Consider the following 25,662-nt stretch of genomic DNA (forward strand, 5'->3'; position numbering starts at 1 on the left):
GGACCCAACACAGCCAAAAATTCATTCATTCATTCATTAAAAAGAAATATAATGTTATATAAGTTTCCTATATACAAGTCAATGTACCACAATAAAAAAATGTTTTAACAGCCTAAATAAAATTGGTTTCTGCCAGAAAAAAAAATTGAAAGTTACTATTTTTTTTTTTTTTTTTTTGCGGTATACGGGCCTCTCACTGTTGTGGCCTCTCGTGTTGCGGAGCACAGGCTCCAGACGCGCAGGCTCAGCGGCCATGGCTCATGGGCCCAGCCGCTCCGCGGCATGTGGGATCTTCCCGGATCGGGATACGAACCCGTGTCCCCTGCATCGGCAGGCGGACTCTCAACCACTGCGCCACCAGGGAAGCCCAAAAGTTACTTTTTTCTTGTGGTGAAGTATACATAACACAAAATTTACCATCTTAACTTTTCAGTGTACAATTCAGCGGCATTAATTATATATATATACACTGTTGTGCAGCCATCACCACCAACTTTATCCAGACTCCTGATTCTCTATAATATTTTAGCAGCTTTCTGTGAATGATTATTTCAAAATAAAAAGTAAAAACAATAAAGCCCTGAAATCCGCAAAGCAAAAACCATACCCAGGACTTACCTCAGAGACTCCAGCAAACAGTTTGGGTGCTTTACTGCTTCACATGCCATCATAACATCTCTATCCTTCAGGTGAGTGCTTTCCAAGTCCAGGTATTTAATATTTCTGTTGATAAGCGTTAGCCAGAGGTGACGGAGACCAGGGGTAATCTGGGCACCGGTAAATCTACAGAAGAGGAAAGAAAACACTAGTTAGACATTTGGGTGACATTTGGTTGTATCCTAATGTTTCCTTCTTGCTCTTTCTTCCATTTCAACTCTGATCTCTCATTATTTGCATTTACAATTACCCCTCAAATAACATGGACTTAAACTGCACGAGTCCACTTATACATGGATTTTTAAAATAAATATATAAAAATATATATGTAGAACATTGTGTGCAAAACTTGTATTGAAGTGGATAGCCTATCATTGACACAGGAATAAGGGGAGTGATATTCAGTATAAAATTAATGTGTTTGTTTTCTCACTGTTTTATAACTTTGCTTTCAAAGAACTGCATTACTGTACAGTCTGCCTTTCTCTCTCATAATTGTAGACACTGTATCAGCTGATCGTCACAGGTAAGTGACGATTTTTTTAAAAAATGTAACAATGTTTCCAATACTGTATTATGAGTATGACTGTAATATGGATGCCATAAAAATTTTATAATGGGGCTTCCCTGGTGGCGCAGTGGTTGAGAGTCCGCCTGCCGATGCAGGGAACACGGGGTCGTGCCCCGGCCTGGGAGGATCCCACATGCCGCGGAGCAGCTGGGCCCGTGAGCCATGGCTGCTGAGCCTGCGCATCCGGAGCCTGTGCTCTACAACGGGAGAGGCCACAACAGTGAGAGGCCTGCGTACCGCAAAAAAAAAAAAAAAAAAAAATTATAATGATTCATTCATTAATGTACAGGCTAGGCAACCATAAAGCAATCTTATTGCTGCTTCTTCATTATCTATGCATGAATCATTACACCTGTAAATAAATATGAATTTCTTTCACATTATATTTTCATTTTTGATGTCCACTGTTACACGTATGTATATACACATATGTATGTTATACATATAACATTAAAGTATTTTGTATCATATAATATTGATGGAGATGCTGACAAATGATTCCCCTTATAAATAGATAACATCAATTTATGGTATCAATACAGCACTGTAAAAATGTACTTTCTCTTCCTTATGATTTTCTTAATAACATCTTTTCTCTAGCTTACTTTATTGTAAGACTACAGTATATAATACATATATAAATATGTATTAATTGACTATGTTATTGGTAAGGCTTCTGGTCAACAGTAGACTATTACTGGTTAAGTTTTGGGGGAGTCAAAAGTTATGTTTGGATTTTTTTTTTTTTGTGGTACGCAGGCCTCTCACTGTGTGGCCTCTCCCGTTGCGGAGCACAGGCTCTGGACGCGCAGGCTCAGCGGCCATGGCTCACGGGCCCAGCCACTCCGCAGCATGTGGGATCTTCCTGGACCGGGGCACGAACCCGTGTCCCCTGCATCGGCAGGTGGACTCTCAACCACTGCGCCACCAGGGAAGCCCTATGTTTGGATTTTTGACTGCATGGGGCCAGGGCTTGGCATTGTTCGAGGGTCAAAATAATTCCTGCATTGTTCAAAGGTCAAAAGTATTTTATTTTAAAGTAGCAAATACTTGAGTACCTATAACGCATCAGGCACTGGGAAGAGTGTATTAAACAAATGCTAATATTCTGTGCCCTATGGAGCTTAACCTATCAGGGAAGACATTCAAAAGAGGCAAAAGAGTTATGCATAAGAAAGCTAAAAATAGAGCTACTATAGGATCCAGCAATCCCACTCCTGGGCATATATCCAGAGAAAGCCATAATTCAAAAAGATACATGTACCCCGATGTTCACTGCAGCACTACTTACAATAGCCAGGACATGGAAGCAACCTAAGTGTCCATCAACAGATGAATGGATAAAGAAGACATGGTACATATATACAATGGAATACTACTCAGCCATATAAAGAACAAACTAATGCCATTTTCAGCAATATGGATGGACCTAGAGATTATCATACTAAGTGAAGTAAGTCAGACAGAGAAAGACAAATATATGATATCACTATGTGGAATCTAAAAAAAAAAATGGTACAAATGAACCTATCTACAAAACAGAAATAGAATCACAGATGTAGAAAACAAACTTATGATTACCAAGGGGGAAAGGGTGGGGGAGGGCTAAATTGGGAGATTCGGACTGACATATACACACTACTATATATAAAATAGATAACTAATAAGGACCTACTGTATAGCACAGAGAACTCTACTCAGTACTCTGTAATGACCTATATGGGAATAGAATCTAAAAAAGAATGGATGTATGTATATGTATAGCTAATTCAATTTTCTATGCAGCAGAAACTAACACAACATTGTAATTCAACTATACTCCAAAAAATTTATAAAAAAAGAATGAAATATGTTATAGTTCATTAAGAATAGAGCTACAGATATCTAGCCAAGTTCAAGTTGAAGAAAAAAATCAAATGTCAGACTGTGCAATGTGATATCATTTGGATTAAATGCCACTAAATATTTATAATTGCATGGAAAATTTATGAGAATATGTGAAAGTAATTAGGCAAACAGGAAGCTGAAGAGGCGTCAAGGGACTTACTGAAAATCCTTTGTACTTCCTGAATCTCTTTACCATTATCATGTATTAGGGCTGAATGACAAATAGTGATGACATGGATTTTTTTTTTTTTTTAGAGTTACTATTTTTTCTTTTAACATCTTTATTGGAGTATAATTGCTCTACAATGGTGTGTTAGTTTTTGCTGTATAACAAAGTGAATCAGCCATACATATACATATATCCCCATATCTCCTCCCTCTTGCATCTCCCTCCCACCCTCCCTATCCCACCCCTCTAGGTGGTCACAAAGCACGGAGCTGACCTCCCTGTGCTATGTGGCTGCTTCCCACTAGCTATCTGTTTTACACTTGGTAGTGTAGATATGGATGACATGGATTAAAGCAAGTGACAGGGTGTAACAAGAGCTTAACATAGGGGCAGCTAGTGGGGAGGGATTCCCAAGGGAAAAACAGTTAAGATAACAGCTGACAGAGCAATCAAGTTTGGTGTAGGACTTAAGGTGAACAAGGCATCATTCCTTATTCTGGGATCACCAAGCTCCTTGGCTACGCCCAGTTTAAGGAAACTAATTTGGGAAGAGATAGAAGTGGCCACAGGAGAGGAAAATGTTTGCAGCCGAGAACTTGACTTGGTCTAGTCTTGAGTGTCACATGTGCTTCACTTGGTCCTGGAGGGAAAAGTAGAAATAGAACCTTTGTTGAAGTAGAACAAGCCCTTCATTTCCTGTCCTAGGTATCTGGTAAGTACCCTGGCGTCTCCAACAGACCCAGGAACTTATTGGGTTGGCCCAAAAAAGTTCATTTGGGTTTTTCTGTAAGATGTTATGGAAAAACCCGAATGAACTTTTTGGGCCAACCCAATATATTGGATATTTAAATATTTGTTACCTTATTAGCCTAAAAGCATTAAGGACTGATTTAAAGGCTCTCACAGATCATGCACTTTGATCTTGCTATTGCCTCACGCTCTACCATTTATTGAAATGAGCCTCCCTCACTTTTCCCTCACTAACAAACTCCTATTCATCCTTCAAGACCCCGAGTAAATGAACCCACCTTAGTAATCCCTTCACAAGGTCTTTAGTCATTCCCCATCCTGTGCTTTTGGGAACTTGGTTCCTGTACCTTCCATGGCACTTATTCCCTCCAAATACATTTTATAGATTGGTCTTCCTCAGTAGGTGGGAGAGGAGAGCCATGACACAGCCAGGCAAAGGGGCATGTACAAGGGCTGGGAAGTCTTACATCAGATTCTGTATTTTACATGTTGGCTGCCTCAGCTTGATGCAGAGGGTCTTCATGGCCTCTTCACTCAAGATGCTGCCACTCAGGTCGAGCTGTTGTAGGTTCGGGTGGGTGCTGAGCACAGAGCAGAGGTGTTCCCAGTGTTCATCATGGGTCTTGATCTTCAGGCTATGTTGGAGGAGGAAATAAGCATTTGCTTCCACAGGATGGATTTTAACATGAACAACTGCCGCAGAAATGCCCGGGGAGAGAAACCAGTGTATTAGGGCTGGACAGGGATGGTTTTAGAGACTCTGAGGCTAGTGTAGCAGATCTCGCCTCATGCTCTGGAGAAGTGCTCTCATAACCACCTGCCTCCTGAATATTTCGACACCCACGGGGCACACCTCCAGCTCTCGAGTAAGATTTGTGCTTAAATTCTAGCTCCCCCTTGAATGTCAGAGGGTGCAGCCACTACTGAAAACAGTATGGAGTTTCCCCCCCAGATTAAAAATAGAACTACCACATGATCCAGCAATCCTACTTCTGGGAGTATATCAGAGAATTGAAATCAGGATCCCAAAGAGATATTTGTACTCTATTTTTCACAATAGCCAAGACATGGAAACAACCTAAGTGTCCGTCAGTGGATAAGTGGATATAGAAAATGTGGTATATGCACAAAATGGAATATCATTCAGCCTTAAAAGAGAAGGAAGTCCTGCCATTTGCAACAACTGGGATGAAGCTAGAGGATATTATGCTAAGGGAAAAAGCAGTAACAGAGACATGCATGATCTCACTTTCATGGAGATTCTCAAAGAGTCGAATTCATAGAAGCAGAATGTAGAGTGGTGGTTGCCTGGGGCTGGGGGTGGGGGAAATGGGGAGATGTTGGCCAAAGGATACAAAATTTCAGTTATGCAGGATAAATACATGCTGGAGAGCTAATGTACAACGATGTGCCTAGGGATAGTAGGTAGTAAGTGTTTTCACCACACACACACAAAGAAAATGATAACTATCAGAGGTAACGGGTATGTTAATTCCCTTGATGGTGATGATTATTTCAGGTATATCAAAACACCAAGGCATACATCTTAAATATATGCAATTTTCATCTGTTAATTATAGCCCCCCTCCCAAAGATGGAAAGAAAAAGACGAATTGCAGAGATAAGGTACTCACCCTTGGGGAATGCTGGGCCATGCCTCAGCAAATTCATGCTTTGGGACCTCTCTGACATCCAACCGAATTTTCCGTAAATACTGGCAATGCCGGAAACAGAAAGAAGACACTATTAAGTCCATTGGCCGGTTCAGTGGAAGCCACACTTCTTGGAAGCTGTTCAATGCCGAGCGAACAAACTCGTCATCCTGTGTCTCAAAAAGACAGTAGAAGGCGTCAAGGAAGTCTAGCGGGGCAGTGGTGTTGGTGTGTTGACCCAACAAAGAGATCCAGTGCAGAAGCCTCTGCTTTGCCACCAGGGGGACAGGAGATCCCAGGAGGGTTCCCAGCGCCCCCATCACCTCTTTGCTCATGAGGCCAAACAAGAACCTCTTCATCTGGACCAAGTGGACGTTGAAGTCGATTTGCTTGAGTTCCATCAAACTCTTTACATTCTCAGTGAACAGAGGGTAGGGGTCCCCCTCTCCTTCCAATCCTTCCAGGACATAGTACAAGGCAGCAAAGAACTCCTGGAGGCTGAGGTGTAAGAACATGTAACACTCTTCACAGTGGCTGCCTTGGAGAAGGATGCTTGTGTGAAACAGAGCAGAGAGCTCAGGTCCCTTCAGTCCGTGAATGCCCAGGTCATCGCTGTAAAACACGAACTTCGTATTCCATACGCCTTCCACAGCCATCTGGCACAAGCCCTTCAAGGTGACTCTTTCTTCCTGACGCAGACAGCTCCTGACTGCATCTTTTGGAGCGAGCTGATGGAACACGAATGAGGCATACAAGCCCGTGAGAGTCTGGCAAGTGATGGAAAGGCTCTTTCCTAGTGCCTCTTGCAGGTTGAGCGCCTCACAGACCAGGGAGCACACGACGGACACCTGGCACTTGTCAAACACCTCATGGTTGCCCACTACTGAACGCAAGGTTTGCATCTTTTGATGTTCATGCTTCATATGCTCAAGAAGCAACTGCATCCTTTTTTCCACTGAGAGTCCCCCAACCAACAGGTAATGGGGAGACAGGAGCACGGACTGGAGCTTTTCTATGCCCGAGTCTCGGACGGTGACGATCAGGGAAGATTCGGGAAGCAAGACTTTCTTCAGAAGACTGTGCATCAAGACGGACACGGGTTGCTTCTCCGCCCAGTCTCCAGAGAGATTTGAGTCGTCGTCTTTGAAGGCGAGGTCCAGGTCCTCAAATCCATCAACCACAAACAAGAGCCTTTCTGGTTGGGACAGGATCTCCTCCACCTGGACCTGGGTGTCTGGCCACTGCCTGGAGATTAACTCTGCAAAGCTGCACTCCCTCGTCCACTGTACCTCTCTGGCATGGAGGAAAAAGACATAGGAGAACAGGCCCTGGTAGAGCTCACCTTGTGCCCAGAACAGCAGGATCCTTCTGGCCAGAGCCGATTTCCCGATTCCCGCCTTTCCGTGTAGAACCACAGTGAGAGGCCGGAAGCCCCCCTGGTCTGGATTAAAAGCCCCCAACAACACGTGCACATCTGGACAGTCAGAGGCAAATTTTTCAAAGCTCTGGTGTGCATCCAGCTTCGTGGAGAATTTCCTCATCACGTGACTCTTATAGTCTTGTTGGTCATTTCTGTGGCCTGAGTCGGACAGGAGAGAAGAAGAACGAGATAGAGAGTTTGAAGAAAGTCCGGATTTTAGTAAAAAACTAGCAAAAAAGCAAAACAAAAACCGCAGACCTAGTGGATCCTAAGTCACACAGCCTACAGCTGTGGGTCTTTTGTTTCTTCCTAGCAACGTACATATAACAAGCTCTGTCCCTCGTATGAAGATCACTTCCTCAAAGTTTACGGATGCTCTGCAAAATAGCTCTGTGTCCCTTTAACCTGATTTCTCTTTCCAGGACTTCATACCTGATAGGTTACATTTTTGTTTGCTTATTGTCTGTCTCTGGCAATGGATTCTGTGCAGGGACTTCTTGCTACTGTATCTTCAGTATTTGTAACAGTGCCTGGTGCCCTGTGGACACACAACTACGTATTCACTGAATAATCTACATTGAACATGCCTATGTGGTCTCTGAAAGACAGAGAAGCTTGGGGGAGCTGAGGATGTGTGCGTGGCCCTGCGTTCCAGACCTCGGGGTGGGCGTGCACATTCAGTTCCAGCCCAGGAGTCCCAGGCTACTGTGGAGAAACAGCTCCATGTGACAGGGGATACTGCTGTTTACGGGGAGGTAAGCACAGCCTTTGAAGTTAGACTGGTACTGCCTGGAACTCGAAGCTCTATAGTGTCTGTGATTTGGAACAAGTTGCCTCATTTTCTGGACCTCCATTTCCTCACCCATAAGATGAGATGGACATCTTCTTCAAGGGCTGCGGCAAATATTTAAGGAACAAAAAGTGCCTTCGATATTTATCGGCACGGGGCTTGGCAAAGATGAGCAATGGCCACTATTATCATTACAAAGTGTAATTCTTTCAACCTTACCCTCTTTATTTTATTCCCGACATTTGTCATAAATGGCAATTCTTTTATGTGTTTAATTATCTAGCTCTCAGCTTCCAAGGTGAGCTCCGTGAGAAAAATACTTTGTCATTTTACCTCCATACCTCTTTAACAGTCTCTGACATCCAATAGGTATGCACTAACATAAAAAATTAGATGATCATACTACGTGAAGTAAGTGGGACAGAGAAAGACAAGTATCATAGATATCACTTATAGGTGGAATCGAAGAATGGATACAAATGAACTTCCTTACGAAACAGAAGGAGACTCACAGACCTAGAAAAGAAACTTATGGTTACCAAAATGGGAAATGGCGGGGGGGGGGGGGGAGGGAGAAAAATATACACACTACTATATATAAAATAGGTAACTGATAAGGACCTACTGTATAGCACAGGGAACACAATATTCTGTAATAACCTATATGGGAAAGAATCTGAAAAAGAAGAGATATATATGTGTTACTGAATCACTTTGCTCTACATCTGAAATGAACACAACACTGTAAATCAACCATACAGCAATATAAAATAAAAATTTAAAATATTAAAAATTCCTATCCGGTTCCTTACATTTGCTGGTACTACCATTATCTTTTTTAAAAAAAAAAAAAAGAGAGTAAGACTCTCTCTATACAAGTGCATGAGACAGTGACTAGCCCTACATAAAATCTCTACACAAAAGTTCTAAATCTTAAACTTCATTGTTCTGCATCAGGAAGGTCATGAACAGATCTGTATTAAACCCACAAGCAGCAGACGCTCTGAGATCTGAACAAGGTCCATTTGCTGAGGTCACACTGATGTATTCTCTTCCGTCAAAAGGACAGACTGTGCTCTTGGGCTGTAGGTTTTTGTAGAGGTAGAGGAACCCCAGAAAGAGAGGCTGCAGTTGAATTCAACCCTTCTTTGCCTCTTCCTCAGCCGCTTTTTCTTTTTCTTTTCTTTTTAAATTGAAGTACAGTTAATTTACAATGTTATGTTATTTTCAACTATATAGCAATGTGATTCAGTTAATATATATTTATATAAATATTTGTATATATCTATATTTATTTATATATATTTATTTATATATATAAACACATATTCTTTTTCAGATTATTTTCCATTATGGTTTATTATAAGATATTGAATATAGTTCCCTGTGCTATACAGTAGGTACCTGTTGTTTACCTATTTTATATACAGTGTTGTGTATATATACAATGGAATATTACTCAGCCATAAAAAATGAAATAATGCCATTTGCAGCAACATGAATGGACCTAGAGTTTATCATATTAAGTGAGGTAAGTCAAAGACAAATATCACATGATATCCCTTATATGTGGAATCTAAAAAATGATACAAATGAGCTTATTTACAAAACGAATAGACTCACAGACACAGACAACAAACTTAGGGTTACCAAAGGGGATACTAGGGGTCGGGGGGAGACACCTTTTCTTCTTCCATGGATTTAATGATCATGTCTGTACTTAAGAGTTACAAATATTGCTCTCTAGTGCTGATCTCTTCCCTACAAATCCAGGATCATATGTTTAACTCACTACCTTAAAGGGACCTCAAATTCAATGCACCAAAAACTCATTTCAGCTTTTACCTCTAACCAAAAACTTACTCCTTCTGGTAAGTTTCCTGTAAATTATAATTAGAAAGAAGCTTCTATTTCTGAACTTACCTTGGAACAGATATTGGGCTCATTCCCTTATACAGAAATCTAATTTTAGCCCCACATCATCACTCTATCGTAGTTTTTCATCAATAAAATGGGGATATTAATACCTCCCTTATGAGACAGGTGTAGGATCCCACGACATAATCACAAAATGTGAGAACAGCGCCCGGCCCATGGCAAGTATTCTAGAAATGTCGTCATTGTTGGTATTTGTTACTACCCATTCCAACTGAAAATGGACAATACTGGCAGCTATGAGGTTTTCAAATATTTGTCCAAGGAATGATTAAAGTAACCCATACCTGCCAACGTAAGTTATGTTGTACAGATGGAATAAAAGCCCAGCTTGAAGTGATTTCAGAGTTTGAAATTTACTTCATTGACTTTCGGGACTTCCTGGTGGTCCAGTGGCTGAGACTCCATGCTCCCAAATGCAGGGGGCCCAGGTTCAATCCCTGGTCGGGGAACTAAGATCCCACATGCCATGCCACAACTAAGAGTTCACAGGCTGCAACTAAGATCCTGAATGTGGCAAAAAAGATCCCATGTGCCACAACTAAGACCCTGTGCAGCCACATAAGTCAATCAATCAATCAATATTTTTGAAAACAATCATTGACTTTCCACATCACCAGGTTGTCTAAACAGAAAGGTGGGAACAATTCCTGAACCTCTGTTTTTCTGAAACCCTCAACACCAAATTCTACTAGAGGTATCTACCCCATATCTTACTGAGATATTACTATCTTAGATCTCAATAAATATTTTTCTGTGATAATTTCCTGATACATAAATGTTAATAGCAGCAACACTCATACATATCCATTTTCCACCCCCCTCTCCCCCACTAACTTGGTACTTCTTCCATGCTTGGACCTTGGTCCGTCTTTGTTGGTGTAGAATGTTCTGCTTTTTCAGCCAGTAAATATTCTGCAATAGAGAGTAGATGAGATAATGTCTCAATAAAGTCACGGCAGTTCCCCAAATCAGGGATGAGCACATCCTCTGCCCAAATTACTGTGGGCCACAAAGACTAGTCTCAGGATCTCACAGTTTATTCCATGACTAGTCTGAAATGAGAAAAATGGAGACAGACCCTCAAATACCACCAGCACGGTTAAGCAGTAGAGATTTATAGTAAAGACTGTCTGATTTTGAGCGCGTAAATGTACATTTCAGTCCCATTTTTGCTGTATGATCCTGGGTAGGTCATATAATAAGACAGTATATTATGGTTATTAAGAGTTAATTGTCAAGGGCTTCCCTGGTGGCTCAGTGGTTAAGAATCCGCCTGCCAATGCAGGGACACGGGTTCGAGTCCTGGTCCAGGAAAATCCCACATGCCGCGGAGTAACTAAGCCCGTGTGCCACAACTACTGAGCCTGCGCTCTAGAGCCCGCGAGCCACAACTACTGAGCCCACGTGCCACAACTACTGAAGCCCACGTGCCTAGAGCCCGTGCTCTGCAACAAGAGAAGCCACTGTGATGAGAAGCCTGCACACCACAACGAAGAGTGGCCCCCGCTCGCTGAAACTAGAGAAAGCCCGCGTGTAGCAACGAAAACCCAAGGCAGCCAAAATAAATAAATTAATTAATAAATTTAAAAAAAGAGTTAATCGTCAAGAGTCATCTTAAACACCTCTCTCGAACGTCAGAATAGTTAGTTAACTACTCAGATGCCTGTGAGTTCTCCAAATAGAGGTACCTTCAACTCATAAGCTCTAACATTGACCAATCCTCCCTCCCCCTCCCCCATCTACTTGCTGCAAAAATCTCTTCCAGTATTTCCTGGGATGAGGCAATGGAACCCCATCCACCCCGTCACTCATGCCAGAAACTTGGGTACCATGCTTGATCCCATATTCTCCATCTGCATTTAGTCCTCAAAAACTGTTGTGTCTGCTTCCAAAATATCTTCTAATTCCATTTCTACTTTTTCTTTAACTGCCATCATCACCCTAGTCCAAGCCGCCTTTATTCCTCCCATGGGATGCTAGAATGGACCCCTAACTGGTCTCCCCACATCCACTCATGACTCTTTCCAGACCACTCATGACTTCAGCAACAATGCTGAAATGCCAGTTTGATTATTTCTACCCCTACCCCTTTAAAACTATTTAATTGGGCTTCCCTGGTGGCGCAGTGGTTGAGAATCCACCTGCCAACGCAGGGCACACGGGTTCGATCCCTGGTCCAGGAAGATCCCACATGCCACAGAGCAATTAAGCCCGTGCGCCACAACTACTGAGCCTGAGCTCTAGAGCCCGTAGGCCACAACTACTGAGCCTGCGTGCCGCAACTACTGAAGCCCACGTGCCTAGAGCCCGTGCTCCGCACCAAGAGAAGCCACGGCAATGAGAAGCCCGTGCACCGCAACAAAGAGTATTCCCTGCTCACAGCAACTATAGAAAGCCCACGTGCAGCAACGAAGAACCAATGCAGCCAAAAATAAATAAATTAAAAATAAATAAATTAAAAAAAAACTATTTAATTGCTTATGCTTTGCTATTAAAATTATTTTCAAGATGCTGTCTGACTTCTAGACCATCTTTTTTTTTTTTTTTTTTTTTTTTGCTGTACGCGGGCCTCTCACTGTTGTGGCCTCTCCCATTGCGGAGCACAGGCTCCGGACGCGCAGGCTCAGCGGCCATGGCTCACGGGCCCAGCCGCTCCGCGGCATGTGGGATCTTCCCGGACCGGGGCACGAACCCGCGTCCCCTGCATCGACAGGCGGACTCTCAACCACTGCACCACCAGGGAAGCCCCTAGACCATCTTTTTATCTTCATCTCCTGCCATATTCTCTCCAATGCTTCATGGTCTATCCAACCTCTTTCTTTGTTAAAGACTTCATAATGTTGCTCTCTTTTGGTCAGAATGTTCTCCTCTACCCAATTAGCTTGGCTAATTCCTTTTCTTCATTTCTGTCTCAGCCTAAACCTTACTTCTTCTAGGAAGTGATTCTAGTCTTCACATATTTTTCTACACCATCCATTTAAAAAATTGCCCATTTATCCCTCTTCCCTATTGCATTGCAAGCTATAAATCTCTGGCACACGATACACGAGAGTATGCAAAATAATTGTTAAAGATATGCAAAATGAATGTTAAGTAATTTTCGTCACATATTAGGTCACGAACTCGGTCAACTTGTGTAACTTGGTAGAATCTCTATTTTAGCTTCTGTCATGGGGAACCTAGTTTTTGGGTGAGTTTGAAAATCAACAGCAGAGCACATGACAACTTCAACATGGTATTTAGACTGGGGTACTGACTGGTAAACACCAACAATTGTTTTAATTTTATAACCCTTATTTCCTGTGAATAATACTAATACGTTTTCCACCCAGGGCTTTTTTGAGGCTCCGAAGGAATAGCTTCTGTTCAAGCCCTTTGCAGCTACAGCCGATGAGCTACATATAGGCATGTAATACCTGTAAGTCTTTAGGGCCAATCTGATTGCTTATACTTGGGGCTCTTCGTTAAGTTTTTGTCCACAGTTGAGGAGACAATTCCTCCTGATGAAGGAGAGCTATTAATTTTTTCTACTACCTTTCTCCTAAATACCTTAAGATAACTACACAATTTGATGTAAGTACATTGCTATAATATGGGCACCAACATTCTGAGGAAGGTCAGTCCTTAGAGAAGTTCCTTGAACCTTAGTTCCTCAGTCTGGGGCAAGAAATAAGGGAGATGCCCATTGTACAGCCATTAGTGTTCTCAAAAAATGAGTGAAGCTTTGTTAACCACTTTCTATACATTATCTTATGGAACCTTTGCAACAGCACAGATAAGCCTCACAGTCACTGTTCCCAGATGTGGAATCCAGGGGTCAGAGTAGGAAAAATTTGCCAGAAGTCATACTTGTGGTGACAGCAGAGCTACGCACTTCTGACTACAAATCCCATCTACTAACTGTGACCAAATTCTGTCCAGATAGAGGGTTTATCTACCCCTGTCTTCTCCTTCATTGTTTCACAGGCTGGAGACGACTCTAGCTTCCAGCCAGGGAGGTTGACCAATGAGTGAGTTAGCTCTCCTAGTTCAGACTCACGCTGTAGAGGTGGACCCCCTGAGAGAACAATGATACCTTTCCCGTTCTCATGGGAACTTGAGGTCACCTCCCTTTTCTCCTACCCCTAGATCTGCCCCAAATCTCTCTTACTCACTTTTCATCTCATCCCTGGCCATCTCTGAGAGGGCCGACAGGCTCATCTTTTCAAAGATGTCAATGGATATCTTCCAGGCAAAAGATTCTTTATAATGCTCATGCAAGAGGGAGGTGAGCTGTTCCGAATCGGCGTTATCCACTTCAACCAGTGGAAAAGAGCAGGCTGCCGGTTCCGAAGCGCTTTCCTTTAGTAATGCCTTAAATATCTGAAACTCTTCTTTGTGTAGCTGCTTGAAACACCATTGCAGTCCATAGCTGGAAAAGGAGGATAATTTGGCTTCTCCCATCTTAACACAAGGCTGAGAGCTCAGGTTTTAATGGAGAAGTAGATTCTTTGGTAAACGAAGCAAATGGGACCTGTTGGAAAAGTGACACAATTCAAAAGAGAACCTTGTATCAAATTCTCAAGTCTGTACAACCAGCCTCAATGGACTCACCAGATGGAATGACATCCTCTATTCCTTTTGTGAAAGATACTGAGAGAAGCCCAATTAACAGGTAACAATTCTTCGTAGACTTAGAATTACTTGACGCCGTATCTATCTTGTTACCAGAATATAAGCTCTGGGATATTTTACTGCCTGGATCCCTAGTTCCTGAAATAGCATCTGGCACAGGGTAAGACTGAAAACACTTGCCAGTGAATGACCTTGGCTAACAGGCCAGACTCAAGGGAATTGGCAAATAGGTTCCCACCACTTACTGAAAACCAGTCACACAGTTTCTAGATCAGTTGATTCCAGTTGTGCCTGTTAATATAACATTCAGTTATACAAACACAGTAAAGATTTTTGGTATAAAAGTATACTGATAGGGCTTCCCTGGTGGCACAGTGGTTAAGAATCCACCTGGCAATGCGGGGGACAAGGGTTCAAGCCCTGGTCCGGGAAGATCCCACATGCTGCAGAGCAACTGAGTCCATGTGCCACAACTACTGAGCCTGTGCTCTAGAGCCAGCGAGCCACAACTACTGAGCCCACGTGCTGCAACTACTGAAGCCTGCGTGCCTAGAGCCCCTGCTCCGCAACAAGAGAAGCCACCGCAATGAGAAGCCCGTGCACCGCAACGAAGAGTAGCCCCTGTTCCTCGCAACTAGAGAAAGCCCACGTGCGGCAACAAAGACCCAACACAGCCAAAAATAAATAAATTTAAAGGTAGATGAAGGAAGGTACTACTTAAAAAAAAAGTATACTGATAAGTATCTGAAAATATCTGATCTGGAACTTGTATCTAGAAAATATAAAACTGCTTTCAAGTCCAAGCTCGCTCTGCTCACCGAACGACAGGCCAATAAATTGGAGACGAGGTGTTCGGAAAACCTGCAGACTGAGAAGACGGCAGACTAAAGTCTCCAAATAACCATCTTATCAGGGTTTGGATGCCAGCTTCTTTTATAGAACAGAGAGGGGGAGGAGATGAGGAAGTAAAGTAAAAAAGGCTATAAGATTTGCAAATATCTCCTGGAATGGCCAGCCTCCGGGAGGGGATGTGTTAATTTCTTCTTTCTTGCAGCCATCCACAGGTCGAACAGGGTCCCGATGTTTCCCTGAACAAAGGCACTTTGGTTTAACCTTCAGGCAGAAGGCAGGTTTCCCCAAGGCAGGCCATTATGTATAGACAGTATCCTTTTAGTGAACAAAAGCAACGGGAAGCAAAAGTTAAAGAAACAGATCCAACACATAGTCAGTTTTGGCTCTTCCCTGTAAAAAAAACCTCCTAATAAAAGGATAAATAGGGCTTCCCTGGTGGCGCAGTGGTTGGGAGTCCCCCTGCCGACGCCGGGGATGCGGGTTCGTGCCCCGGTCCGGGAGGACCCCACATGCCGTGGAGTGGCTGGGCCCGTGAGCTGTGGCCGCTGGGCCTGCGCGTCCGGAGCCTGTGCTCCGCAACGGGAGAGGCCACAACAGTGAGAGGCCCGCGTACAGCAAAAAAAAAAAAAAAAAAAAAAGATAAATGACTCAACTAACAACAAGCAAAGGATCTGAACAGACAATCCCCCAAAGAAGATACACTGATGACTAATAAGCACATGACAAGATGCTCAACATCATCAGCCATCAGAGCAGATTTGGTAACCTCCATCCACTAGATCAACTTGTTCTACAGGTATCTATAGTGTACACTCATGACCTGTGCCTGACATTTCTTCTCTTAGTTAGAAGGCTGGTCTGTGACAACATAAATATTTTGTACTTGTTAGGAATGCTCCAGGCATAATTCTTTTTTTTTAATTTTTTGGCCACACTAAGAGGCAAGAGGGATCTTAGTTCCCCGACCAGGGATCAAACCCATATACCCCCTGCAGTGGAACCACGGAGCCCTAACCACTGGACAGCTAGGGAAGTCCCTCCAGGAATAATTCTTAAATCTGGCAAATCTCCTCTTTGACTACTGAACGATCTCTATAAATAATGCATTTAAATGTAATTATTATTAGATAGTTTCGTTCACAATAGCAAGACTGAAGGTCATTTAGGGGTTGATCGATAACATGTGGGTTCATTCAGGCATCGTTGCATTCTGCATCCTTAAAAATGCTCAGTAATCAGCATAGGTTGGTGCCTCAGCCTCTAAGACATTTAATACAACCCTCACCCCCTGTATACACACCAAAATGGATCAAGGTGGGTGGTGGTGAACTAATGGGCCTAGGAAAGGACACATTTTACTTCGTATTTTCCCATACTGTTTGCTTTTTCAAAATACTAAAAGGTATCACCCATTAAGAATCATGTTTGTAGAAGCTAATAGAAATAAATGCATTTTACTAAAACAATTGAGGGACATCCCTGGCCGTCCAGTGGATAAGACGGTGCGTTCCCAGTGCAGGCAACACGGGCTCGATCCCTGGTCGGGGGAACTAAGATCCTGCAAGGCACCGCCAAACAAACAAAACCGCACTTGATTCCTTCTTACCATTACTCATCTATGAAAGAAAAAAAAAGATGAACATTACTGATGACGGAGAGACAAAGTCCGGGAAGATCCCACATGCCGCGGAGCGGCTGGGCCCGTGAGCCGTGGCCACTGGGCCTGCGCGTCCGGAGCCTCTGCTCCACAACGGGAGAGGCCACAACAGTGAGAGGCCCGTGTACCCCAAAAAAACAAAAACAAAAATTAAATGAGTACTTATCTAAATCCCTTCTTAGGAGATTTGCAGCATCTCATGTAAACTTTCTGTAAACAGTATCAATATATAACGATTACTGTATTATTACTATAATAATAATATTATTGTCCTCACTTTACAGAGTTGAAATCAGAGGTTCTGTAAAGTTCTGTAAAGTGGAAGAGCTTGCTCTCTTTCAGGAAAGAGCATCGTCCTGTGCATCTGATTCTAACACTCCACCTCTTCCAATACATCCCAGACTGGGAACTGATACATCAAACGCAAAAGACAGGTGAGTTGATGGGAGGAGAGCCCAGGTGGAAGGATTAACGTGGGATAGGCTGACGGACACCTGCTGTAAAATCGAGGCAGGACTGGTGAGAAGGCAAAGACATTATTCCAATAGAAGCAGGACTGTAGGTTGTAGGGATGTAAGTTAAGACTGGTGGTCAGGGACTTCCCTGGTGGCACAGTGATTAAGAATCCGCCTGCCAATGCAGGGGACATGGGTTCGAGCCCTGTCTGGGGAGATCCCACATGCTGCAGAGTAACTAAGTCTGTGCACCACAACTACTGAAGCCTGTGCACCCTGTGCTCTGCAACAAGAGAAGCCACTGCAGTGAGAAATCCACACACCTCAACGAAGAGTAGCCCCTGCTTACCACAACTAGAGAAAGCCCGTGCACGCACAGCAACAAAGACCCAACACAGCCAAAAAAAGACTGGTGGTCAAAGCTATTTTCTGGGAACAAATGACTCACCAAAAGTGTGTTTGTCTCTATCCTTTATCTATACTCTTTCCTGAAACACCTTTCTGCACAGGTATCTTAAAAAATTTTTTTTTATTGAAGTATAGTTGATTCACAATGTTGTGTTAATTTCTGCTGTAGAGCAAAGTGACTCAGCTATACACATATATACTTTTTTTATATTGCTTCCCATTATGGTTTGTCCCAGGGTGTAGAATATAGTTCCCTGAGCTATACAGTAGGACCTTGTTGTTTATCCATTCTATATATAATAGTTTGCACCTACTAACCCCAAACTCCCAACCCACCCCTTCCCCTTCTCCCTCGGCAACCGCAAGCCTGTGAGTTTGCTTCTGTTTGGTAGATAGGTTCATTTGCTGCACAGGTGTCTTGAATGATTCCACAGAAGCAGTTAAGATTACAGGGCTTGACATCAGTTAGACCCTGTTTCAAATATTGAGTCACCTCTTAGCGCCCCAGGCAAACGCATTTAACTCACCTGTAACTCAGTTTCCTCCCTTGACAAAGAACACCCTCAGGACCATATAGCACTTTGATGGCTGTAAGCCAGAGCGAACATATTATTAGCAGAATTAACAAAGGAGTCTTGTAAGATGTGGACCAGACATCAGCTGGTCTCGACCCTTTGAGTCAGAGCACCCCAATTCTGTCCTGCACTTTAGACCTAGAGATTAGGAAGAATTGAGGGCTGTACTGAAACACCCCAAACAGATGTTTTGTGGGTAGACCTTTTCAGCAAAGCGGGGAAATGGGACACTTCCTTCTGTCTAAGGGTATCTTTGGTCTCTGGGCTCTGACTAGTCTAAATGGAGAGAGAGGGAGCACAGAGCAGGGCGCAACGAACAGTTCCAACCAGGAATGTAGAAAAACGGGGAGAGAAAGGTACCAGGAACAAGACAGGAGAAACTACTCACCAAGTTCACTCCTCGCCTCCAAGACCAGATCCCAACTGGCAACCACGTGGTGATGGGTCTTTGGGGAATCTTGGGCCGGTGACGTTGTTGCCGTCCATTGGCTGCCACGGCTCTAAATGGCCAGACCCGGGGTAGATGTGGAGCCGCTGCTTTCTGCACCGGCATGCCCCGCCCCCTTCCCACCTAACAGGTGAGGATGCTGCATCACCCTTAGCACACCTGTGCCCAGGACCTCTAGAGCCCTCACCTGGTTGTCCCAGAGCAACGATGTGTGTGTGTGTCCTCATTTTACCAGACCTGGCATTTACTGACCGCTCTCTAATGATGCTTCTGTTGTTTGTTCAATTGACTTTCTCCACAAAACTCTCTCACCTGGAGTCCTGTGAACTCATAATATATATACCTGTTTGTTATCAAATGAATCTTTCCCAACGTTCTAAAGTGCCCCTCTTCTCACCATTGCTAATCACCAGGGAAATGCAAATTAAAAATGCAATGAGATAGCCCCTCACATCTGCCAAAATGGTCATCGTCAGAAAGACCACAAGTAACAACTGCTGGACAGGGTGTGGAGGAAAGGGAACCCTCGTTCACTGTTGTGGGAATGTAAATTGGGGCAGCCCCTATGGAGAACAGAATGCAAGTTTCTCAAAAAACTAAAAATAAAACTACCATATGACCCAACAAGTCCACTCCTGGGTATATACCTGGAAAAAAACAAAAACTCTAATTCGAAAAGATACCTGCACCTCAACGGTCATAGCAGCACTATTCACAATAACCAAGATATGGAGGCAACCTAAGTGCCCACCAACAGAGGAATGGATAAAGAAGATGTGGTGCATACATACAATGGAATATTACTCAGCCATAAAAAGAACATTTTGCCAGTTGCAGCAACATGAATGGACTTGGAGGGCATTATGCTAAGTGAAATAAGTCAGAGAAAGACAAACACTGTATTTTATCACTTATATGCAGAATCTTTAAAAAATGCAACAAACTAGTGAATATAACAACAAAGAAGCAGACTCACAGATATAGGGAACAAGCCACTGGTTACCAGTGGGGAGGGGGAGGGGCAAAAGAGTGGTGGGGGAGTAGGAGGTACAAACTAGTGGGCGTAAGACAGGCTACAAGGAGGTAGTGCACAGCATGGGGGAATTTAGCCAATATTTTGTAATAAATGTAAATGGAAAGTAACCTTTGAAAATTGTGTAAAAAATAAAAATTTTTAAAAAGTGCCCATCTCGGTTAATAGCAACACCAGCTACCTTGTGCCTCGAGCCTCCACATTAATGGTTACCTCCCAAAGCAGTTCTTTCTTTTTTTCTGGCTTTATTGAGGGAATCATCAACGCTGTGTAGGCTTAAGTTGTATAACATGCTGATTTCATAGACATATATTGCAAAATGGTTACCACAGTAACAATATCTCCTACTTCAGTGGTTCCCAGATTTCACTGCAGGTTGGAATCACCTGGGGGAACTTTTTTTTTTTACATCTTTATTGGAGTATAATTGCTTTACAATGGTGTGTTAGTTTCTGCTTTATAACAAAGTGAATGAGTTATACGTATACATATGTTCCCCTATCTCTTCCCTCTGGGGGAACTTTTAAAATCCCCCATACTCAGGCCGCACCCATTCCAATTAAGTCAGGATGTCTGGAGCTGGGAGCTAGGCTACAGCATCTTTAAAGATTCCGTGTTAATAAAGTGTGCCACGAAGATGGGAAACCTCGATCATACTTTCAGCCTGGCTCATCTCAAGGCATATTCCCTCCTTGCTTTAGCAAAGTGGGGGTCTCCTAGGTTCTTCTGGGGAACGTGTCAGTTGGGGGGGGTCTCTGGCTTTACATCGCCCACCTCCGAGCCTGCCCACCCCAGGCAAAGCATTTTGGGCAGCCTCACCTCAGTCACTGTGAATCCTTTTAGCAATGCATGACATGTGAAATTCTGGGCTCTGGAGAACAAATTAAAGCAAATTTTCACTTTAGAGTCCGACTTTGGACGGACATTTATTTCTGTCCACCCCTGAAGAATGGACTGGGGGTGGGGTTGAGGGTCTCAACTGCTCTAACTTTTGCAACAAAACTCCTTTAGAGAGTTGAGAAACCAATGTAGGTAATACCCGGTCACCACTTTGTGTAGAATAAGAGGACTGTTTCAAAAGAAAATACTTGTATGACTGCTTTCTAGATCTTTGACTTCTAAATGCTGCCCTAATACTTTAGTCCTGTGCTAGATAGCTGGGACCTGAAAAACTGCAGTCTGGGGAATTCCCTGCTGGTCCAGAGGGCCTGGGTTCAATCCCTGGTTGGGGAAATAAATCCCACAAGCCACATGGTGCGGCCAAAAGAAAAAAAAAGTGCAGAGTCTGCCCTGTGATGTACAGTCTATTCCACGACGTTGCACAGGAGGCCACCTGCACATTCTAAAGCTTCTCAAGGTCCCATGATGGTCACTAGGGAGACAGAATTCAGGAAACCACCCTCTAGACCTTCCAAACTGGGTCCAGGTTCAGCCTAGTACACATTCAAGAGAAATTCGCTTTAATTTGTTTATTAATGGACTAAACTCCTTCAAAAAAAAAGTTGAGTCATACTTCACTTTTTATTTTTATTTATTTATTTTTGGCTGCATGGGGTCTTCATTGCTGTACGCGGGCTTTCTCTAGTTGCAGAGACCTGGGGCTACTCTTTGTTGCGGTGCGCGGGCTTCTAATTGTGGTGGCTTCTCTTGTTGCAGAGCATGGGCTCTAGGTGCGCAGGCTTCAGAAGTTGTGGCACACGGGCTCAGTTGCTCCGCGGCATGTGGGATCTTCCCGGAGCAGGGCTCGAACCCGTGTCCCCTGCATTGGCAGGCAGATTCCCAACCACTGCACCACCAGGGAAGTCCCACACTTCACTTTTTAAAAAAAAGTTCCTTAAACATGAGGTGATTTCCCTATTCCATCACTTGCTATATTATCTCCCTCAGAAATTTTCTCTGGACACTGTTTTTTTCCTATATTTTATTATTATTTTAAAAACTTTTTATTTTGTATTGGATTGGAGTATAGCCAGTTAACAATGCTGTGATAGTTTCAGGTGCACTGCAAAGGGACTCAGCCCTACATATACACGTATCCATTCTCCCCCAAAGTCCCCTCCCATCCAGGCTGCCACACAACATTGAGCAGAGTTCCCTGTGCTATACAGTAGTGGACCCTCTTTCGAGGCAAGATGTTTTCCTTCGTAACAGTTGATGTACAAGTCTATTTGTAAATAAACAACACTTGACAAGTTTTTGAATTGCACTCATGCACATTTTTAATTCAATTCTCACAATACTCCAGTAGGTGAGTCAGATATTTCCCAGAGACAATGTTAACATGACATATTCAATGACTTCCAGAAGCCAGGAGTAGAAGTGAGCTGGAACGCTGCTTACCGTGGTGCCCCCAATTCCGTGACTAATCTACGTCTGACACGTGACCTTCAGTATCTCCGAGGGAGCTATGTGGAGGTCACGCGTTACACCATTTCCCAGAACTAACTGAGCCATTGTAGACTCAGAATGGCCCACAGAATAGGAAACCATTGCCCAATTTTTCATCAGGAAAAAATTATGCAGGGCGGCACCGGATCAATTCGTCCACTCTGCCTTATCACAGCACTCATCTTTCCAGTCCTGAACTATCTTCAGGATTTTGTTGTTCACTACTGGGCCCTCCAGTCTTCTCATCATATCCGCTCCATCGCTCTGTTTCTTCTCCCTGAGAAGGATAAGAATCAGATTTGGTTCTCCTATGCTCGGTTTTCTTTTGCAGTGCTGGAAAATATGTAAAACCTCTAGGACAGAAATGTACCACCCATGAGATTGATATAGTAAGTCTCCTACGTACGAACACATTCTGTTCTGAGAGCGCGTTCGTAAGTCCAAAAAGTTAGCCTAGGTACCCAACTAACACAATCAGCTATATAGTACTGTACTATAATAGGTTTATAATACTTTTCACGCAAATAATACATAAAAGCAAAGAAAACATTTTTAATCTTACAGAACAGTACCTTGAAAAGTACAGTAGTACAGTATAATAGCTGGCATCCCGGGGCTGGCACTGAGTGAACAGGAAAGAAGAGTTACTGACTGGAGGAGGGAGAGGAGGTGGGAGATGGCAGAGCTGAAGGATCCTCAGCCACAGGAGACTGAGGGCAAGAGGCACAACCAGTAGAGGACGCACGCACGAGACAGTGTATGCCAGACAGGCATACGCAGATGTGAATGCACGTTCACATCTCTGAAAGCTCGCAACTTGAAGGTTCATATGTAGGGGACTTACTGTAAATGGAATATTGCCTGCCGTATCAGTAAACAAAGGATGTCACAGTCATCAGTGATTGCAACCCAGTGGTGAGCTGGTGAGCACCGAGGGAAGTCAGGAAGGAAACAAAGAACACCTGCCATCTAGCAGCCATCAGACTGCAGCCACTCCCCACGGTGAGCCCCGAGGGAACTCAGGATGAGAAAACACAGGACACTGGTCCCAAGTAGCTGAGATGCATACCAAAGGAATGATTTCAGTGAGCCCAGAATCTTGCATCTTCCCATACATAGAAAAGTGCTATATGCCTTAACTCGAGGTATCTGCTTTTCTTTTATTAACAGTAATTTTTTGTTCCTACCACCTGCCCTTTGTTGCAAAACTACTATATATCCTAGCTCCCCCCTCACCTCCTCAGAGCAGTTTTCTCAGGGTTACTTGAGACTCTGACTCCTGGGCTTGAAGTCCTAAAAATTCCTACTGAATAAAACCTACCTCTCAACTTTTAGGCTGTGAATATATTGTTCAAGTCAACAAGCTCAAGATCAATGGTGCAGCTCTCAAGAGCTCGGGGTGAAGCCCAGGTGCCTTGGATCCACCAATTACAAGGTGTGGCAGGTGCCTCCAAGTGGCCCCAAAGATCCTTCTTCCTGTTATTCACACTATCATGGAGCCCCCTCTCTCACTGGGCTATAGTGGGTCTGTGTGACCGTTAGAATAAAGCAGAAGGGATGGGTCTTTCAAGATTCAGTAATAAAGGACTGTGGCTCTGTTTGGGGGACTTTTGCCCCCCCCCTTCCCCCTTCTTCCCTCTCCCATCACTTGTTCAGGAGGGAGCCAGCTGCAACGTTAGGAGCAGCCTTGCAGAGAGCAACTGAGGCCTCCTGCCAACAGCCACGTGGGTGAGCTTGGAGGGTGGTCCTCCAGCCTCATCACCCTCCAGTCAATACCTTAACTCAGCTCATAAAAGAGCCTGAGTAGAACCATCCAGTTAAACTGCTCCCGTATTTCTGACCTTCAGAAATTTTACAACAGATGTGTGTTGCCTTATTCAGCATTGAGGTAATTTGTTCCAGGGCAATAGATAATGAAAACACCAGCTGTTTCCTATGACCTATACCCAGAATCCATCGATAATTGAGATCATGATGGTTTCAGGCACTGAACTTAGTGCCTTATAGATGCACTTTCTTCCAATCCTCATAGTGTCTCCTGGAGGAGGATGCCAACCCAAAATTACAGATGGGGAAACAGAAAGATCCACTAAGCCCTTCACAGCCGCAGATCTGGTAAGTGATGATAACACATTCATTTGTTTAAGACAGGGGAGAAGATGAAGAAACAAACAGTTTAAGAGCAGATGGCTACGTTTTAACTTTTTTTTTTTACAGTTGGCCAAGAGGCACATGAAAAGATGCTCAACATCACTAATTATTAGAGAAATGCAAATCAAAACTACAATGAGGGGACCTCCCTGGCGGTCCAGTGGTGAAGACTCTACACTTCCAATGCAGGGGGTGCAGATTTGATCCCTGGTCGGGGAGCTAAGATCCCACAAGCTGTGAGGCATAGCCAAAAATAAATAAATAAAAAAATTTAAAAAACCGCAATGAGCTACCATCTCATACCAGTCAGAACAGCCATCATCAAAAAATCTAGAAATAATAAATGCTGGAGAGGGTGTGGAGAAAAGGGAACCCTCCTACATTGTTGATGGGAGTATAAATTGGTACAGCCACTATGGAGAACAGTGTGGAGTTTCCTTAAGAAACTAAAAATAGAGCTACCATATGATCCAGCAATCCCATTCCTGGGCATATATCCAGAGAAAACCATAACCTGAAAGAATACATGCCCCCCAGTGTTCACTGTAGCACTGTTTCTGATAGCCAAGACATGAAGCAACTTAAATATCCATCAACAGAGGAATGGGTAAAGAAGATGTGCTACATATATACAATGGAATATTAATTACTCAGCCATAAAAAAGAACGAAATAATGCAATTTGCAGCAACATGCATGGGCTGGAGATTATCAAACTGAGTGAAGTAAGTCAGACAGAGAAAGACAAATACCATATGATATTGCTTATATGCGGAATCTAAGAGAAATGATACAAATGAACTGATTTACAAAACAGAAACAGACTCACAGACTTAGAGAATGAACTTACGGTTACGGGGTTGGGGGGAAGAGTGGGGGGGAGGGGTAGATTGGGAGTCTGGGATCGATATGTACACACTATACTTAAAATAGATAACCAACAAAGACCTACTGTAAAAAACAAACAAACAAATATTTTTAAAATGCAAAAAAAAAAAAAGAGCAGACAGTAGAATCCAGGTTTATTTCCTCATTTCACACGCAGGAGTTGTGGTTTGTCAGCCACATGAAGGAAACTATAAATCCCCAGGAGGGCTTCCCTGGTGGCGCAGTGGTTAAGAACCCACCTGCCAATGCAAGGGACATGGGTTCGAGCCCTGGTCCGGGAAGATCCCACATGCCGCGGAGCAACTAAGCCCGTGTGCCACAACTACTGAGCCTGTGCTCTAGAGCCCGCGAGCCACAACT

The 25,662-nt window shown here is 43.5% G+C and overlaps 1 protein-coding gene across 1 annotated transcript in view; it reads right to left on the reverse strand.

The window, feature by feature from the left end:
• NLRP5 (NLR family pyrin domain containing 5) overlaps window positions 1-14,345 on the reverse strand; it is a 29,891-nt gene extending 15,546 nt beyond the window's left edge. Inside the window, exons 1-5 of the mRNA XM_065899306.1 lie at window positions 13,989-14,345; window positions 10,669-10,746; window positions 5,669-7,265; window positions 4,502-4,669; window positions 619-783 (exon numbers count right to left, since the gene is read on the reverse strand). Coding sequence (XP_065755378.1) covers window positions 619-783; window positions 4,502-4,669; window positions 5,669-7,265; window positions 10,669-10,746; window positions 13,989-14,277 — 2,297 coding nt within the window. The 5' untranslated portion in view covers window positions 14,278-14,345. The remainder of the gene's footprint in view (window positions 1-618; window positions 784-4,501; window positions 4,670-5,668; window positions 7,266-10,668; window positions 10,747-13,988) is intronic.
• Between the last annotated feature and the right edge of the window lie 11,317 nt (window positions 14,346-25,662).

The sequence above is a fragment of the Phocoena phocoena genome, chromosome 20 (assembly GCF_963924675.1).
Source record: "Phocoena phocoena chromosome 20, mPhoPho1.1, whole genome shotgun sequence".
Taxonomy (NCBI): domain Eukaryota; kingdom Metazoa; phylum Chordata; class Mammalia; order Artiodactyla; family Phocoenidae; genus Phocoena; species Phocoena phocoena.